We start from the raw sequence: 18,474 nt of genomic DNA, 5'->3' as shown, positions 1-18,474 counted from the left end.
CTTCTATTCTGGCACTGCGGAGAGGGGCGGCATATAAATCCAATAAATAAATAAAATAAATAAAATAAATAAAATAAATAAAATAAATAAAATAAATAAAATAAATAAAATAAATAAAATAAATAAAATAAATAAAATAAATAAAATAAATAAAATAAATAAAATAAATAAAATAAATAAAATAAATAAAATAAATAAAATAAATAAAATAAATAAAATAAATAAATAAATATTTTTTACAATCTGACCAATCAGGAGTTTACAGTGGGGGTGTCCCTCTGACCTTCCTGCCAATCAGCTTAAAATTCCCTTGGGAGAATTGGGGCTAGACTTATGGTTGGGAGTCACCACAACACGAGCAACTATACTGTATAAAGGGGTCGTGGCATCAGAAAAGTTGAAAGCCATGGCCTACGGGAAGCTTTTAAGGCAACGGCAGGCGAGCCTTCCCACCCACCTACCCACCCCCAGGCATAACACAGCGACTCCCCAAGGAAAGGAGCGCCTCTGCGGCGCCCACAGCGCTTCGGGGGCAAGAGACGCCTCCAGAGAGCTCGGGAGGAACTTCCGAAGCCGCCTTAAGGCTCACGGTGCGTCGAAGAGGAGCGCGAGGTTGGGACTAGGCTCCGGGAGATTCCCTGACGCGCCTGAGTTCAGCTCGAGCCCTAGAAGTGGAGAGGGGGGAGGAGGAGAAGGCGGGAGCAGAGCCCGCCAGCGCGCCTCCCTCTCTGGCCGCCCTGAGCCCGCGGCGCCCGGCAGCGGCGGCTGCAGCAGCAGCAGCAGCAGGCAAGAGCGGCGAGTATGTTGGGTAGAGTCCGCTCAGCGGTGGCGCAACTAGTCGGGGGTCTGGGAGGCGGAGGAAGCCCCCGCAGCCCTCAGCACGCCTCGCCCGCTGCGTCGTCGTCCCCGCCTGCTCTGTCCGAGGCTGCCGGGCCCAGTGTTAGCGCCGGCGCCGCCACTACTATTCCCACTACCTCCACCTCCTCCTCAGCTACCACCACGAGCAGCTCCTGTCGCGAGACGCCCCGCGGCAGCTTCTCCAGACCGGCTTTTCTGCACCTCACGCCAGAGGAGCTCCTGCTGGCCGACGACCACACGGGCAGAGCCGTCCAGAGCCCCCGCGAGAGTCGCCGTCGCCTGCCTTGGAGCACCGGCTACGCCGAGTAGGCGAGAAAGAGCGGCCGGGGGGAGGCAGCGGCCGGAGGGAGGGAACCCCTCAAGCGCCTTTGGTGGGGGGAGGGGACGGCGGAGGGGTGGGAGGGAGGAAATTTTATTTCCAGAGTTCAGGCGCAGGGGTGGAGTAAAAATCCGCAAGGAGTTATCTTGAAAGCGTGTGACAAAACGGTGCCTCCGAGCATGCACAAAGTGCCCTCAACAAGCGAGCCCGTCCTTAGGTTTCACCCCAATTACAGATAAAGAAATATGGTGGTGGAGACGGGGGAAACGAGCGGTCAAGTCACGACCTGCTCCAGTTGGCCCGTTTCTGTGAGGAGGTCGTAGCCCCGTCAATCCGAAGACATTTGTTTTGCTCCCGCGAGACCGCCCGGGTGGGTTCGGCCGAGGTTTTAATTTTATTTTAACCGAGGGGGGTTTAATAATAATTAATAATAATTTATTAGATTTGTATGCCGCCCCTTTCCTGAGACTCGGAGCGGCTTGTTAAGCTTGTATCTTCTTCCCCTCTTGCTTTAAAAGGGAGAGGATTTCGCTTCCCTCTTTAAATGAGGGCCGGGAAGAGCGAAGGAGCGGTGTGCGTGACCGCGCTCATTTTCCAACCGCGGCTTCGGCCCTTTGGGCCCCGATTCATTCATGCGGGCCGCTTCGGGAGCTACTACGAGGTTTCTCTCTTTAAACGGCTAGTAAATCGTTAGTCTCTGAGGACGAAGGCGGGTGTTAAACTGCGCCGTGAGGTGGATGAGCTAAGGACAGGCAGCCAATCGGATCTGCTCAAACCTTCGCTCACCTTAACGCAGCCTGAAGATGATGCGATTTATTATGGGAAAAATAAGATGGAGAGTCCGAATCGTTTGGTTCCTCTCCACTGCTCATTAAAGACGAAGCGACAGTTACTACAACTACGGATTGCCTCTGTTGTATAATATATACGTGTTAAGTTAGCCGTGTGTTGCCCAATTTTCAGGCTGGTTGGCAATAACCATAAAAGAAGGATTGTACAATACACTGAGGAAAATGCTGTTGTGCTTGAAAATATTCCAACATAGCCACTGAGACTCTATCCACATTTGCTGGGAAGAAAGCTGGTGCTGTTGGATCTAGGATGCAAAAAATCCAGAGAGCCATTAGATGCAGAAAATGCTAACCATCTACTAGTGGTTAATATTGATCTGGCAATGACCCATACAGTGTAAAAGACCTTTACACCCTTAGGATATTCTTGCAGTTTTTAAGTGTTATCTTAGGTGGAAAATTAATATTGAAAACTATCCAGGAAGCTTCAGCAATTGGGTATTTTTCTTTTTAAAAAATCATCTCGGACCCAAAAGTTGGGTTAAAATAGCCCAATTTTTATGTTTTTTCTATAAAGCAGTGAGACAGCCAAAATGTAAAGTTAGATCGCTTGAGTGAGACCAACACAGCTGAGTTTTCTGAGAGTGGTTGGGTTTACACAACACACTATGCCATAATTTCTTGTTTATGGATTGTTATGTTCTTTGAACCCACCAAAATTCAAATTGATTATGGTGAGATATAAATGCAATAAATAAATAAACCTGGTTAATTGGGTTTTGTTGCATGCAAACAGTGGCTAGGTGTGTTGTGTATACTGTACTGTGCATAGCTAAGGTTTTCTTTTACCCTGTATTCTTATTTCAGAATTCTCATGGGATTTGTTAAGAGAAAATACACTGCTCAAAAAAAAAAATAAAGGGAACACTTAAACAACACAATATAACTCCAAGTAAATCAAACTTATGTGAAATCAAACTGTCCACTTTGTAAGCAACACTGATTGACAATTTCACATGCTGTTGTGCACATTCAACTTTGTACAGAACAAAGTATTCCATGAGAATATTTCATTCATTCAGATCTAGGATGTGTTATTTGAGTGTTCCATTTATTTATTTATTTATTTATTTATTTATTTATTTATTTATTTATTTATTTATTTATTTATTTATTTTTTGAGCAGTATATTATTTTCTTGCAACATTTCCATATCTGTGTCCTCCTTATATCAAAGTATGTGAACAAAATTTAAGCAACCTCTAGGCCAGGAGTGTCAAAATCACAGCATCATGTTGTTATGTGATGTATCGTGACTTTTCCTGCCTTCGGTAAAATAGGGGAGGGCATAGCCAGCACAAGATGCACCAGGCCCATGGGCTGCAAGTTTGACACCCATGCCTTAGGCTGCTATTGCTAAATTTTAAAAAAATAAACAGAGAAAACATTTGTCTTCATTGTCACCTCCATCACAGGAGGATATGATTTTTAAAAAATGCACACTGGCAATCATGACATGCAAAAATGGTGGAGTTTCCATCCTCCACCACCTTAACTTTTCCCCCATGCCCTCTGGACATCCCTCAATGTGGCCTTCCACATATTCTGGTGGTTCCTATGTCTTGCAGTTGGGAGCTAAGCTACAAACTTGCAGAAGATCCCAGAATAGCAAATTACTTTTTTAAAAATAGACATTCGAGGCAATTGCATGCCTTGTGTGGGCGTCTGAAAATTTAATGTTTTATTGTGAGAAAGAGTCCTATTTTTTATCAACTAATTTGTGGGCAAATGCTTCTTTTCTTGGCAGGGAAACTGCTATCTGGCTGTTAAAGACGCAAAGATCTTGCCAGAAAAATGGTGAACATGTGCACTGTAATCAAGACTGCTAAATTCATATTGTGTTCTGTTGGAAATATTGAAATGGCCATAAACAGATGTTTTACTTTTTGTCTCTTTCTCCATTCATTTTACTTGCAAATGATTTAATATCTCATTTTGCTGACAGCTTCATGCTGTGTGCCCTGACTTCAGATTGCCTTTGTTTAACAGGATAGGATAGGCTGTCTTAGTTTTAAGAAGGTTACTACCAGTAGGACGCAGCCCCTGAGATAATAATATCAGTTCTAAATATAATTTCCTTGACCTCTGAGAATACCTTCTTATCTGTTTTTTCTGCTACTCCTGCAAGGTCTTTTTTGGTTAGCAAGTTGTCTTATTTCTTGTTTTTAACAGACTAATGAATAACAATAAACTGATGTCTCTTTCCTCTTGAACATTAACATAAATGGCTATTGTTGAAATTATAGATTTTTTAAACACATTTTAATGTAGTAATTTATAAGGAAAAAACCCCTGTGCCATTGACCAGATTCATGCAACAAGGCACAGTATGTTTTCTTTGAATTTTGGCAAAGAGTACTGCATAGAAGATGTTCAGGACTAGTTCCCATAATGTGGAATACCGTAATGGGTTTAAAGTACAAAGACAGATTCTGATTGAATCTTAGAAAATACTTTCTATCTGTAAGAATATTTTGGCAGTGAAAACATGTGCTTAGAGAGATGATGGTCTCTCCTTGCATATGTCTGGATTCCTGTAGTAAGCGGGCAGTCAGGCTAGGTGAATTAAATTAATATTTTTGAATTTCAGCAACTTTAAGATGGGAATTCTGGGAGTTGAAATCCCTGTATCTTAAAATTGTTGCAACTGAGAACCATTGACCTAAATCAGGTGTGTCAAACTCACAACATGTTGTCCTTATGTGACATATTGCAACTCCCCCTTTACTAAAACAGATGTGAGCGTGGCCACACATGTGGCTTGTGGATTGCAAGTTTGACACCCCCTGACCTTAATGGTCACTTCCACCTCTGCAAGTCTTTGATTCCCAATCCAGTCACTGAATTAAAAAGAACCTCTAGTCCTTCCTTTAGTGCCCCTCTGCTGGGGACTATCAAGGCTATTTGTAGTTTCAGTTTTGCCATCTGAAACAAGGATATATTTACTTGGCCAACTCACATGCAGAGATATTTCAACCAGGACATGGGTCATCATGCAGTGCTACATTTCCTTTGTGGCTTTCCTTGCAGAATTCATTGAGCTGATATTTCCCAATTTCTTTTCTTGTTGGCATTCACATTTTCCCTATTTTTGCCTATATTTTGGATGACTGCCTTCTTCATTTGGTTGCACACTAATTCTGTAATCTATAAATCCACATTTTGAACCCTTCTCTTATCCTGTTTGTGATTTGGCTCCTACAAAAGAACTGGCAAGGAATAACAGCAGTACAATCTGCCAATAAAATTCCAGTGTTAAATCCTGACAGCAAGCTAGTTACTTATTTTTCAACAAGCTACTCTCACCTGTTCAGCCTTGCTCTTTATTTCCATGCTATGATCCCATCTGTCACTCAGAATACAGCCTAGGTATTTATAATATCTCACCCTCCAAGTTGTTTTGCTTGTATGATAGCATGTTGAGGGATCTTCGTTTTTATTGACAACAATTATTTTAATTTTGCTCTGTTTTGAATATAAAATTTACATATTAGATTTACTTGACGGAGTAAACCTAGTAAACCTTGCTTAATATTTACTAAATAGAAAGATAATCTGAATAAAACATGCTTGATATTGGGCTATTAAAGTTTACACTTTCTTACCATTCCTCTAAATATTAATTGGAAATAGCTTCTGAATGCACATGGGATAGCAAAGTTGGTAATGCACACCATTGTTGCATTCCACACAATTATTTTGCTTTTCCTTCTACCTTAAGAGGTGCCATTTGCTTCCAATATAAATTAATCATAATACATTCAGCTCAGCTATCCAGCCTTATTGTTTTCAACATACCTATTACCATGCTTCCCTTGATCAAGTGCATTTTCATAATCAATAATCAATAAAGTTCCATAAATACCCATATTTACATTTCAACTACCGTCTGTGTATTAAAAGGGCATTCCTGAATCCAAACCACACCTATGCTTTCTTTATTACCAATAGGTCCTGGTATTTGGACGGTAAATCCAATTTGAAATTAGACTAAACTCTGCTTCCAGGTGAATGCGTTTAGGTTTGACGATTGCCACTAAATAGCAAAAATGACTAGTTGTAAATCTACAGGATTAGAGATTTTAAGTATAGTCATTTAAAGACAAAACTAGTGGCTTTTAACAGAAAAGTTGGACTGCGAACAAGTTTAGGATAATAAGTCTCTATAAATTGGCAAGATAAAGTCATATCGCAGTTTCTATTTATCCCATTTTGTCCCAAGCAACTTTGCAATTGTTTATCAACTGCTGAAAACTCTCTCTCTCTTCCTCTTCCTCTCTCTGTCTCCTCCCTCCCTTTCTTTTATTTCTTTTTTCTCAATATAAAAATGCACATGCAGATCAGAAAGGGTATAAATGTTTTGCTTCAATAAAACGGTAAAAACTAGTAACAAAACCGAACTTGGATTCTTATACAGTACAAAATTCCGTTTACTTTTCATATATGTATATGGAAGAGACAAAGACCACCTGAAGAGGGCTACCTTTGTCTTTTAATTACTGCAGATCAAAACTTTCATGGAGTTTTGATACAGTTGCGGACACCTCCTTAGTTTAGTTTATTTGACATAGATAGGTGGGCTCCAAGCAAACACTGAAATAACATTTGGAGTGCCCACAATGTACCATGTCTGCTGAAGCTAAAACTAGGCCTAAATTTTCTTAATTTAATTGGTTTGAAATACATGAAAAAGAATGTGGGCACACACACATACATTTATCTAACTGTTTCTGTAAAGTAGAAATGTGGGGAGGGCTAAAAAAAATCAAAGTAATGACTCAGGTGGGTTCTAACTTACCTTGATGCCAGTGTGCTTCCTCCTGTGCTGTGTGGCCGAGCCTCTTGGGTATGTGTATGCGCCTGCACAATGTCAAATAATCCAAAAGAATCCCCTCCCCCAAAAGCTGAAAACAAGATGCATGCACAGTGCTGGAAACTTGGCTTCTGCACATGCACAGAAGTAAAAACCTGGAAAAAAAATTCAACATTTTTTTTTCAAAAATAAAAATCCAATAATAATTATAATAAAGGATGGCGGCATCCATGGACCAGCACCGACAGAACCAGTTCTGTAACATCATTGTTACCTGGTCAGGTGAACTGGTCCAAATCAGTCCAAATCCACCTCTGTAATGACTCTTACCATGCAAAGTCTCACCTCCTTTTAATATGCATTGCAGATATAAAAGGGATGGGGCTTTGAACAATTGTAGCTGATGCTCCCTGCAACTGTGACTGTAACTTGTAATAGTTACATTTTACCTTCTTAGTTTCTTAATGCTTTAAAAAAATTCTTGAAGATTTTCCTAACATTATTATTATTATTATTATTATTATTATTATTATTATTATTTATTAGATTTGTATGCCGCCCCTCTAACATCCCATGGGGATGGGAAGGGGAGAGTTTGGAAACACTCCTGAGTTCTATACCAACTGCCTCTGCAATACCATATATTATTTGTGCCTTGCAAACTGTACTGTTACAAATTCCTACCCGGACAATGTTTCCTGTTTTATGTTTCTACAACTTCCTGCTGCCAAGCTGTGTTTTGCAACGATGTGAAGTTGCAAAGCTGAAGAAGAACAAAGATAAATGAAACTAATGCAGACTGGAAAGTTTCGATTCATTTTGTCTGGCAGTTTTACGCTAGGAGATTGGCTGGCTTTGAGGTCCCCTATCAGGTTCTTTCATCAGAAATAATGGTTGCCTCCAAGGGCTTGAACAAAGCTTGAAACCAGGAGTTCTGCTGGGATACCAAATGAGGCAGTGTGAGGTTAATAAGCTTGATGAAATAATTTTAGAGCATCACTTCTGATGGTCCTATGCTGCTCAATCAGGTACCAGAAACCATTCATTGACTAGAAGTAAAAGGGCCAGTTTTTATGTTTTTTAAAAAAACACCAGACATTATGGCTATGCCAGGTCCTTTCTCAAATTGATTATGTTTACTAAAAACAGCAGCAATGGAATCATTTGTCTCCATTTGTGGTCACTCTCTGGGCAAGATGAATCCGAGAGGGAAGTTGGCCAATGAAATCAAACTCATATCCTTAAATCTACACTATGATGATTTTTTTCTCTTTTTCCTAACAGAGTGATAAATGCTGGTAAGAGCCAGCATAATGAGGACCAAGCTTGTTGTGAAGCCGTCTTTGTGGAAAAAAGAGAGAGCCTGAGAAATAACCCAGGCCCCAAGGGTATCTCTGGAGAGTCAGAAGTGAGTGGTGAGCAACTGGATGACCAGAGCTTCTTCTGCAGCTGAGTCTCAACCCATAATGTAGTTTATTTGAATTTGGTTTTCTGTGTTGCGTGAACCTGATTGTTGTGACTGGCTTTGCTTACTTTTTGGCTTTGTAATTAGAATGTAGTTCACCGACCCAGATTGGATCCTCCAGAATATTATTTATTATGGATTATCCAAAAAACCAAGCCATTATTTATGACTTATGGTAATAATGATTTTACCTAGCTACTAGTTTCAACCATAGTTAAATCATAGTTTACCACCATTATGTGAATTTATTCTTTCTTAGGAATACTGTTTGATTCCCAATTGCTGATTAATAGTAAAGCTCACCCAAAATAGTTGTTGCTTCACAGGTCTTACCTGAATTGGCAACCATTTCTTACTTGATAAAGGGGAATTGTGAAGCAATGGGTTCCACAAACTTTCCCATTCACAATAGTCATAGGAATTATTGCAGCTGGCATTCAAAATATCAGCTTTTTAAAAGGCCTTTAGAGCAGATATAATAATGCCCATGGTCTCTGTAGACACAGGGTGAATATGATACCTACTGCATTGCTCAGGAGCAAAGATTTCATCACCTTGCTACTTCATCACCTTTTCTGCCCTTTCTTCTCTCTTTGCAGTAAAATAAAGTCCAGGAATTAGGACATCCTTGAACTGGTGGCAGTTTGGTTAAATTGATCGCTGGCTGAGAAGGTGCTGAATGTTGCTTCAGTCCCAAACTGCAAAGCTTGCAGAATTTCACCATAGTGCTGCTTCATCAGTTTCACTTTTTTAAACTTGAGTTTCCTTTCCTTTGGCATTACTTCAGGATAATTCTTTCCAACCTCTCTGCAGGGCAGCAAAGGTCTGTACTTTTACTACTGGGGCTTGTTTGACGGACATGCTGGAAGTGGAGCTGCAATTATGGCATCCAAACTGCTTCATTTTCATATTCGTGACCAACTCCAAGACTTGGTGGCTATCTTGCAAGATTCCTCCCCACCTCCAATTTGCCTGAAAAAGGGACACAGGACAGTTCTCACAGAACCAAACAAAGCTTCTCTGGCAGAAGACGCAGAGGTCCCAAACAATGCCTTGCCACGCTTCCATATGGAAAAGGTGGTTTCCCGTGAAAGTTTGGTAGTGGGAGCCATTGAAAATGCATTCAAGCAAATGGTAAGTAAACAAAGCCAAAATGGGCTGGAGAAAGCAGGCTGTTCCAATAGAACAGAATAAGAGAGGTGGAAGGGACCTTGTAGCTCAACTAGTCTAGCCTCCACTCAGGTAGGAGATCCTACACCATTTCTAATACAACAGTACAGAATTACCATGGGCTCCATCATGAGTCCAGAAGCTTGGGACTTTTTTTTTTTTAAAGGAAAACTAAACCTCTGTTGTCCAAACCCAGATTGGATCCTGGTACAGAATTACAGTCAATTTCCTGGCTTGGCACAAACTTTGGAATATATGTAAGCTGCTATTGGGTATGTTGTTATCTTAGTGTTAGGTAGCACTTCCTTGTAATTGATGCCTGATTCTATATCAGAAGTGGAGTGAAATGGATATGTTGCATTCAGAGATAGGAGAGCCAGGGTAAACAAACAAATAAAATATGCTTGACCTTGCAAGCAGGCAAAGGGCTTGGGTATGTTATGTATGATCCAGTCTATCTTATAGATTTATACAGCTAGATCTAATCCTCAGAATCAAATAAAGTCAAACTACTAACAGTTTTATATTAACACACACAGCCCACATGGTATGTAAGTTAGAGATCAGGGATGTGTTCCAATCCTGCCTGGCTGTCTTCCATCCAGAATATGCATTCACTTCCTTTTGCAGTTAAGATGCTGAGATGGTGACCTATGACTATTTTTGGCTGACTAGGTATTTGCTTACCTAGTTACAGATCCTAAGCAGAGCCTGTTCTGTTTTTCTGTATCTCAGCTTGAGATCTTGTCTTTGATGCTGCTCAGGGGAATAAAACACACATATAAAGATACATTGTCAACATATAGCATTCATATATTGTACCCATTTAGTTTCACGGCTTCCCCAAAGAATCATGTAAACTATAATTTAATACAGGTACTGAAAATGTTATTGGTGATTTCCCATCTCATCATAAAACTATATAGAGATATTTATTAGAGATGGTTTTTTCCCTTTGTTTCCTCAGATATTTTAACTGTGCTTGCTTAAGTAGCTATCTTTTTATTAGTATTTTCTTTCTTTCACATATTTCAGACCAGGTTAACTGGAAAGTCCTAATAGACAAAAGATAAGCTAGCAATTAAATTAAACCTTTGGCATCTAATTAATTAATTAGATTAATCACCATTCTAAAGGCATGAACTTGAAAAATACGTTACAAATATGGCAAAACATAGCCACCCATAATATGGGTCCTCTCTTTTCTTTTCGTTTTTAAGTCATTGTATCTCTGTATGGATGGGGAGGGGGAAAGAATGTTAGAAATTTTGCTGCACAAACAGTTCCTATTTCTGCATACAATTTTATTTTCCTGGAGAATTAATGGCTGCTTAATTGCCCAGTACACTAACCATTTGCTCAGTTTTGAAAATAATATAAATTGAAATTTTAATAAGCACAAAGCAGGGTTAAGAACCTCTGCTCGAACAAAGAATGACCTTATTTGGGGTAAAAGATTCAAGATAAATAAAATCTTGGTATAGCATATTGCAAACACAGCCTTTGTTTCAATGTTATTTCTTTATTTAAGATAGACTTTTGATGTATGAAACAAGAATTTGTCAATGCATAAAGTTGTGATTGTACAATTTGAAGGTAATGTCTACATGAAATATCTTGTTTCTGCAACTGTTGTTTATATATCTATTTCTTCATAATATTCTAATTTATTAATAGTGGAAGGTGAGGAAGATCTGTGATCGCATACAGTACAGTTCTGCCTTCTTTTCTGATATGATAGGTCTTTTTTTCCCCACCTCTACTTTTGTTTTTCTGTCTTTTCAGGACAATCAAATTGAGCAGGAACGGGTAACCAGGCAAGCAACAGGAGGCTGCTGTGCCCTGGCTGTGGTCTATCTTCTGGGAAAGTTTTATGTGGCGAATGCTGGTGATAGTAGGTAAGTGGGCTGGAGAATGTTTTGACTCCCTGCCAAATTAGAAGTATTCAAAACATATATTTGTTTGGGGGGGTGGCATTTATTTACTGTGCAATAGAGTCCTTCCACTCAAGATCAATTATTTTAAAGGTTTTACCCATAACTTGTACAAAATTTTAACAAGAGTTAAAATATTTGTCTGATTGATGTTCATTCACCATTAGTACTACTACACTAGTCCTTAAGGGAGGGTATATTAATGACAGATATGTATAAGTAATGAGGGCCAGTTTGATGTAATAGTTAAGGTATCAGGCTAGAAACTGAGAGACTGAGTCCTCAGCTTTAGACATGAAGCCAGCTGGTTAACTTTGAGCTAGTCACTTTCTCTTAGCCTTAGGAAGGAGGCAATGGTAAGACACTTCCAAAAACTTTGTCAAGAAAACGGCAGGGACTAATCCAAGAAGATACAGACCTGTGATGGCAAACCTATGGCATGTGTGCCACAGATGGCACATGGAACCATATCTGAGGGCACGTGAGGCATTGCCCTATGTCAGTTCCAGTATATATGCTGTTGGAAGCCGCTCCGAGTCTCCGGAGAGGGGCGGCATACAAATCTAATTAATAATAATAATAATAATAATAATAATAATACGTGCACTGGACAACTGGACAGCCGCTCCGAGTCTCCGGAGAGGGGCGGCATACAAATAATAATAATAATAATAATAATAATAATAATAATAATAATAATAATAATAATAATAATAATATAATAATAATAATAATAATAATAATGCACGCACTGGACAACTGATTTTTAGCCTTCAGGAGGGCCGGGAGGTGACCGTTTTCTCCCTCCCCAAAATTCAGGAAAGTCTCTGGAGGCTGTGGATATTGAAAAACAGATCCAATGGGTTTACAGGATGAACTTCCAGTAGGCCTGTTGGGGCATTATTTGCCATCCACAGGCTTCAGGAAAACCTCCTGGGCCTGCTGGAAGTTTGGAAACATTTCTGAATTTCTGGCAGGCCCGTTGGGCCCATTTTTCACCAATCGCAGGCTCTGGTGGCTTTTCTAAAGCCTGGGGAGGGCGAAAAATGACCCAGTGGGCCTACAGAAAGTCTGGAGGCTTCAGTGAGGCCTGTACACATACACGGGGGACCAGTGGGGGGATTGTGTATGCATTTTCAGGTAGCGGTCATTGCAATATGGGTATGGGCATGCACATGGATGCTGTCGCACGCATGCACTTCCTTTTGGAATCCTAGAAAAAAAGGTTCACCGTCACTGATATAGACAGATGTATGATGCTGTATTCCTAGTGATGCTGTCTAGGATCAGAAGTTCAAAATTTGCTTTTAGGAAATAATCTGACACTGTGATGTTGCTATAATGCTATAAAGCTAAACAGAAATAAGTCTTGTCAATATGTGGATAAGAAAGCATTAGGAATCAAATAGCCTGCTTTGAATATTACATAAAAATGAGCTGTGAATATAATAAATTAATAAAACTTGTGCTTAATAGAGGCAATCACTGTCAATAGTAAAAGAAAATTGGACAGATCTACTTATAATCAAGGACTATACTTATTGTCAACCAAAGAGTCAACTGACTTGTGTTCAAAACATAGAGTGGTGGTATCAGTGATGGAGTTTGCTTAAGATCTGGGTGGGTATGACACAGTTGTGAATACCAAGCAAATTATAGAGCAATTAAGTTTTACTTATATCTTGTGATCTCGATATTAAGACATAAAAATTAAATATTGATAAATATAAATATGCTCTTGCAACATATCCTGAGGTAGGTAGATAGAAGAGGGAAATTCAGTTTTGAATTGTGATTATACTTAGTTCCTTTGTTATAACCTTGAAACAGGAGAGTCATTCCATTTCTCCTATTGTTGAAACCTCTTTAAAATTTAATTTATTCGATTGTATTCAAAAAGTATGAAAGATTAAACAATAATCTTTAGTTATTTATTGTAAGTTATTTTAGCCATTATTGTAGAAACTGCCTTGATTCAGTGCCTATTGTTTTAATTGCTTTTAGTGATTTAGTCCTAAATCTAGGATAGCACCATGTTTAGGTACTCATCAAATAATAATTTAACTGCTTGTTAAATAACTTTCACTGATTTAAAATGTTTAGAATTTGTCAGTAAAATAAATTTTACTGGATTATTAATTAAAATGAAACATTGATGCTAATTAGATTAAGGATTCTGGAATACATTTGGAATTAATCAATAGATGCTGTTTCCACATTGAATCCTAAATTCTGCATCCAAATTCTTGGCTAGTCTGCTTTGGGATTCTGAATTACAATGTCTTCTGTATACGAAAATGAAAACCTCCAGCTGTATTGTATACATTACTATCTTGGGATGATGGCTGTTACAAGTAAAGTATCAGTTGGTGAAGGCTACAAAAGTGGATAAGAAGATAGGAAAAAAACACTGTAATTATTTCTCATTGTGGTCATTGAAATGAAAAGAGCTTGTACTAATAGGAAGCAGTACACATATTTTTGACAAGTTATTTTTTCAAGATTTCAGTGAGATCATTTTTTTATCAAGTCAGAATAACCAAACAGACCTTCAACTTTTTGAATAAAAATTAAAGGTCATAATTAAATGTATTTGGTAGTTTAAGATGAAGACTTCCAATCCAAGAAGCACAGTAAAATTCTGTAGCAAGCATTGTGTGAAGCCATAATTGTGTGTTTACTTGTTTTTGCTTAGTCATTAAGTTTTGAAAGATAATTGCAGTTTGTAAAGAATGGTTTATAGCTGAGCGCAGGGCTTAGCAATTGTTTTAGGGGGGCAGATTCCATATGTAATATTGCCAAAAGTTGAAAATAAAATAAACCCCCTGTGTGTGTGTGTGTGTGTGTGTGTGTGTGTACACACATGTATTTGTGTGTGTTTATGTGTGTGTGTATAATCTATATTTTACATTATATTTTGATCAGAATATCCAAGAACTTGGGTTTGGATGGTGTGATCCATTATTACTTTTCTTCTCAAGATCCTCTGTACCCTTTAATACCATTTCTGAACCCTAGTTTCTTAGACTGGTTTTTCTCCTTTGCTTCCTTATCTGTCTGAACAAGGAATATCTTTTCTCTCAGAGCAGGTAACTAACATTGCTTAGTAATTTGGATTAACTGCTACTGTAGAATATACAGACATCTAAATATGTCTTTATGGATGCTCCTTTTCATTATGCTGTGTCAGTGTTCTTTCTCTGGATGTTCTTGGGTCAACACCTAGGATTTGGCCTTAACCCAATAGGAATGTTAAAGAAAAAGGCTACCTGGCATTCCTTTGATCTTTTAAGTTTTTAAGCTAGAAACTTAACACCAATATGAGCTAGCCAGAGCCTGTATATAGCAATGTCCGAAGATCCAATCCACCCACTTCTCCTTTTCCCTACACACACACAAAACTACTAGAATGATATCATTTTATCTCCACTTTTATATGAACCTCATTGAAAGGACTTCAGCAAAACTTTCAACTTGCTTATACAGTAGAATGATTTGGGGCATACAATAATAAATATTTTTGGTCCTTAGGATATGGCAGAGAAACTTTTAAAATGTAGAAATAAAGTAGAGCAAAGCCCTAGCAAAAAAAAAAATTCATCCAGAAAAAAGGAAGGAAGAAAGGAAGCTTTCATCAATAGATTTCTGAGCTATCAGGTGTAACAGAACATTATACTCTTCAAGAACTCTAACAAGAAACAGGCAAGGAAACCTTAGAGCATCTGGAAACGTAGATCCCTGGCCATTATTTGCCCAGATTCCATATCCTTCCTAGAGGTTCTCTCTATTGGCAATGATGGTGCTTACCTAACCCTGCCTCTCTTTGCCCTCTTGTGTATCTGCTGTTTGCACTTCCTCTGCCATCTCTCTCTCTTTCTCTCTAATGTCATCATTGCATGTTTCATTGCAGGGCCATTGTCATCCGTAATGGGGAAATCATTCCAATGTCCAGGGAGTTTACTCCAGAGACAGAGAGGCAAAGGCTACAGTTTTTAGTAAGGAAGAACTTTCTTTCTATCTGATATATATTTAATCTATCACCACCGACAACAACAACCACCTTGCCAGGTATATCCTTGAGAAACCAATTCTGTACAAACAGGATCATCAGAGTTTATAGCGGTTAACTGAAATAAGGTTTGCAAGGCAAACCTAAGTTGAAAAACCAATACATGCAAAATTCTTTTCTTTTGCTCATGATTAATACATTTATGTTTTATGCAACATTATCTAGCATGGCCATCTTTTCAGTTTAGGGAATTTTCCATTTCCATTTGGAATTTGATGTAGGTAGATTTATTGTAAATAGTAAAGAAAGACTCCTAGTATACAATAAAGTTGTGTCTAGTATTAATTTTCAGTATTGAACAGATGTTTAAAGACCAAAGCTATGCATGTGGTTGCAACCTTATAACATATAAGGGTTGTACTGTATAATGAACAACAAGGGTGTCAAACAAGCAGCCTGTGAGTTGCATATGGCCTGCGCAGGCCACACCCACCCCAGCTACACAAGAGCAAAAACAATCCCAATACATCATGATATGGCACTCAGTGTGTTTGGGTTTGACACCCCTATAAGAATTAGTAGCAACCACAGCAAACCACAGTGAATCCAAAATAATGACATATATACAGTGATATCATCATGTAAATGCTGCAATTAAGTACTTGAGCCTTGACATATGACTCGTGCATAAGTTGTGACATTTGTGGGATAATGTTATGTGTGTGTTTATTACTTTTGCACCTCCTTGCTTCTCCATGGATGCTCATAATAAGATATTGTTTTGTGATAATTGATTGCCAAAGAAAAGCTAAGTTTTAAAATAGAATTATAGAAACTCATGCTAAATTTGCCAATGCTAAGAAACACTGTTTCTAAAACATTGATTAATTAAATAAATAAATTGAATTAGAATTATGTTATAAAATTAATTAAAGAAGGAACATTCATCAGTCTTCTTCTTCTTTCTTCTAATGTTGAAGATTCAGTTGAATCACGGCACTTAAGATAACAAATAAATATATCAAAAATAGTATTTAAAATGTATAATAGCCTCTCTACAAAATGGTGATAGGACAATCTGAGTAATTTTAGAGATTTTACAATGAACTTAAGATTCATACAGTCATTAAATGGTACAATCTTTGTCTCTGAAGATTGTACCATTTGTTCTGCTACTATGGTTAATATTTGGGAACATTTATGTACTCTTATCTATCTTATTTCCACATTTCTAACTCTCTTAATGAAAGTATGACAGAGAGATGAACTCAAAACAACTTTTTTGTAATATAAATACTTTTTTAAAAAATGTAACTAGGAGAAGTGCAAACAGCGTCTCTCATACTCATACAGAATAGAGTAATGGACATTTCCCCTGCAAATATACTGTATACATGTTGCTCTAGAGGAAATTGTATTTATCTATATAACATTGGTGAATTCCATTCCTGAAATCACACAGGAAAAAATGTTAAACTCTCCCTCCCAATATTTACATTCTGAATGGCACTCACAAAGGTTTGGTGTAATGGTTTGGTGTAATGTTAAAGTATCAGGTTAAAAATGGGAAATCTCTGAGTTCTAATCCCATTTGAGTCACAAAGCCAGTCGTATGACTTTGGGCCACTCTCTCAGCCCTAGGAAGGAGGCAGTTGCAAACCACTTCCAAAATGACTTGTCCAGACAGTCAAAGGGGTCAACGCTGACTTAAATTTGGAAAACATATAATTCCAAATTTCCCCTTTGGCCAAAGAGCCTGGTGGAGTGAGTTCTTGCCTTTGTAGGGATAGTGATCTCCAAATTGCTTTAAAATGTGTTCAGTAAAAATAATGGCATACAGTAATACCTCGTCTTACGAACTCAATTGGTTCCAGGACAAGGTTCGTAAGGTGAAAAGTTCATAAGATGAAACAATGTTTCCCATAGGAATCAATGGAAAAGCCAATAATGTGTGCAAGCCTGTTAGGAGAATCCAAAATATTAAGGCTTAAAAAAAAAAGTGGTGGCCAGACAAAGCTGAGGGGAATGGAGTGGGGGGAGGGAGTCCCAACGAAGCAAGGTGAAAAGAGCCTCTCTTGAGCTCCATGAGTCCCTGCCTCCCGTTTTTGTTCCCCCCCACTCTGCTCATCTCTCCTCCTCTCTTGAGCTCCATGAGTCTTTTCTTCCCGTTTTCTCCCCCCCCACTCTGCTCATCTCCCCCACACCTTTCTCCTTCCTTGAGCTCCATGAGTCTTTTCTTCCCGTTTTCTCCCCCCCCCACTCTGCTCTTCCCCCCCACACCTTTCTCCTCCCTTGAGCTCCATGAGTCTTTTCTTCCCGTTTTTTCCCACCCCACTCTGCTCATCTCCCCCACACCTTTCTCCTCCCTTGAGCTCCATGAGTCTTTTCTTCCCATTTTTTTCCACCCCACTCTGCTCATCTCCCCCACACCTTTCTCCTCCCTTGAGCTCCATGAGTCTTTTCTTCCCATTTTTTCCCACCCCACTCTGCTCATCTCCCCCACACCTTTCTCCTCCCTTGAGCTCCATGAGTCTTTTCTTCCCGTTTTTTCCCACCCCACTCTGCTCTTCTCCCCCACACCTTTCTCCTTCTTTGAGCTCCATGAGTCTTTTCTTCCCATTTTTTCCCACCCCACTCTGCTCTTCTCCCCCACACCTTTCTCCTCCCTTGAGCTCCATGAGTCTTTTCTTCCCGTTTTTTCCCACCCCACTCTGCTCATCTCCCCCACACCTTTCTCCTCCCTTGAGCTCCATGAGTCTTTTCTTCCCATTTTTTCCCACCCCACTCTGCTCATCTCCCCCACACCTTTCTCCTCCCTTGAGCTCCATGAGTCTTTTCTTCCTGTTTTTGTCCCCCCTACTCTTCCCGTTTTTGCGATCCTGGGATTCCCCTCCTGGGATTTCCCTACAGCATCACATTTTTGCGGAAGTCAGGAGGTGGGGTTTCCCATGGAGGGGAGCATCAGGGGATCCCAGGATCGCAAAAACTGGTGCTTGGCATGCAACGAAAGTCTGGAGGTGGGGCATCCCAGCGGCGGCGGCAGGTACGTAAGGTG

At 39.3% G+C, this 18,474-nt stretch overlaps 1 protein-coding gene across 2 annotated transcripts in view; it reads left to right on the top strand.

The window, feature by feature from the left end:
• The first annotated feature begins 594 nt into the window (after window positions 1-594).
• The window catches only part of PPM1J (protein phosphatase, Mg2+/Mn2+ dependent 1J), a 30,525-nt gene continuing 12,645 nt past the window's right edge, over window positions 595-18,474 (top strand). Inside the window, exons 1-5 of one of the 2 annotated variants that reach the window (XM_070745632.1) lie at window positions 595-1,163; window positions 8,126-8,249; window positions 9,120-9,440; window positions 11,262-11,374; window positions 15,321-15,405. In XM_070745632.1, the coding sequence (XP_070601733.1) occupies window positions 802-1,163; window positions 8,126-8,249; window positions 9,120-9,440; window positions 11,262-11,374; window positions 15,321-15,405 (1,005 nt within the window). In that variant the 5' untranslated portion in view covers window positions 595-801. Of the gene's footprint in view, window positions 1,168-8,125; window positions 8,250-9,119; window positions 9,441-11,261; window positions 11,375-15,320; window positions 15,406-18,474 lie in introns of both variants that reach the window. The other variant, XM_070745633.1, reaches the window with a different exon arrangement.

Source organism: Erythrolamprus reginae, chromosome 3 (assembly GCF_031021105.1).
Source record: "Erythrolamprus reginae isolate rEryReg1 chromosome 3, rEryReg1.hap1, whole genome shotgun sequence".
Lineage (NCBI taxonomy): Eukaryota > Metazoa > Chordata > Lepidosauria > Squamata > Dipsadidae > Erythrolamprus > Erythrolamprus reginae.
This window is presented reverse-complemented; position numbering and strand designations above follow the sequence as displayed.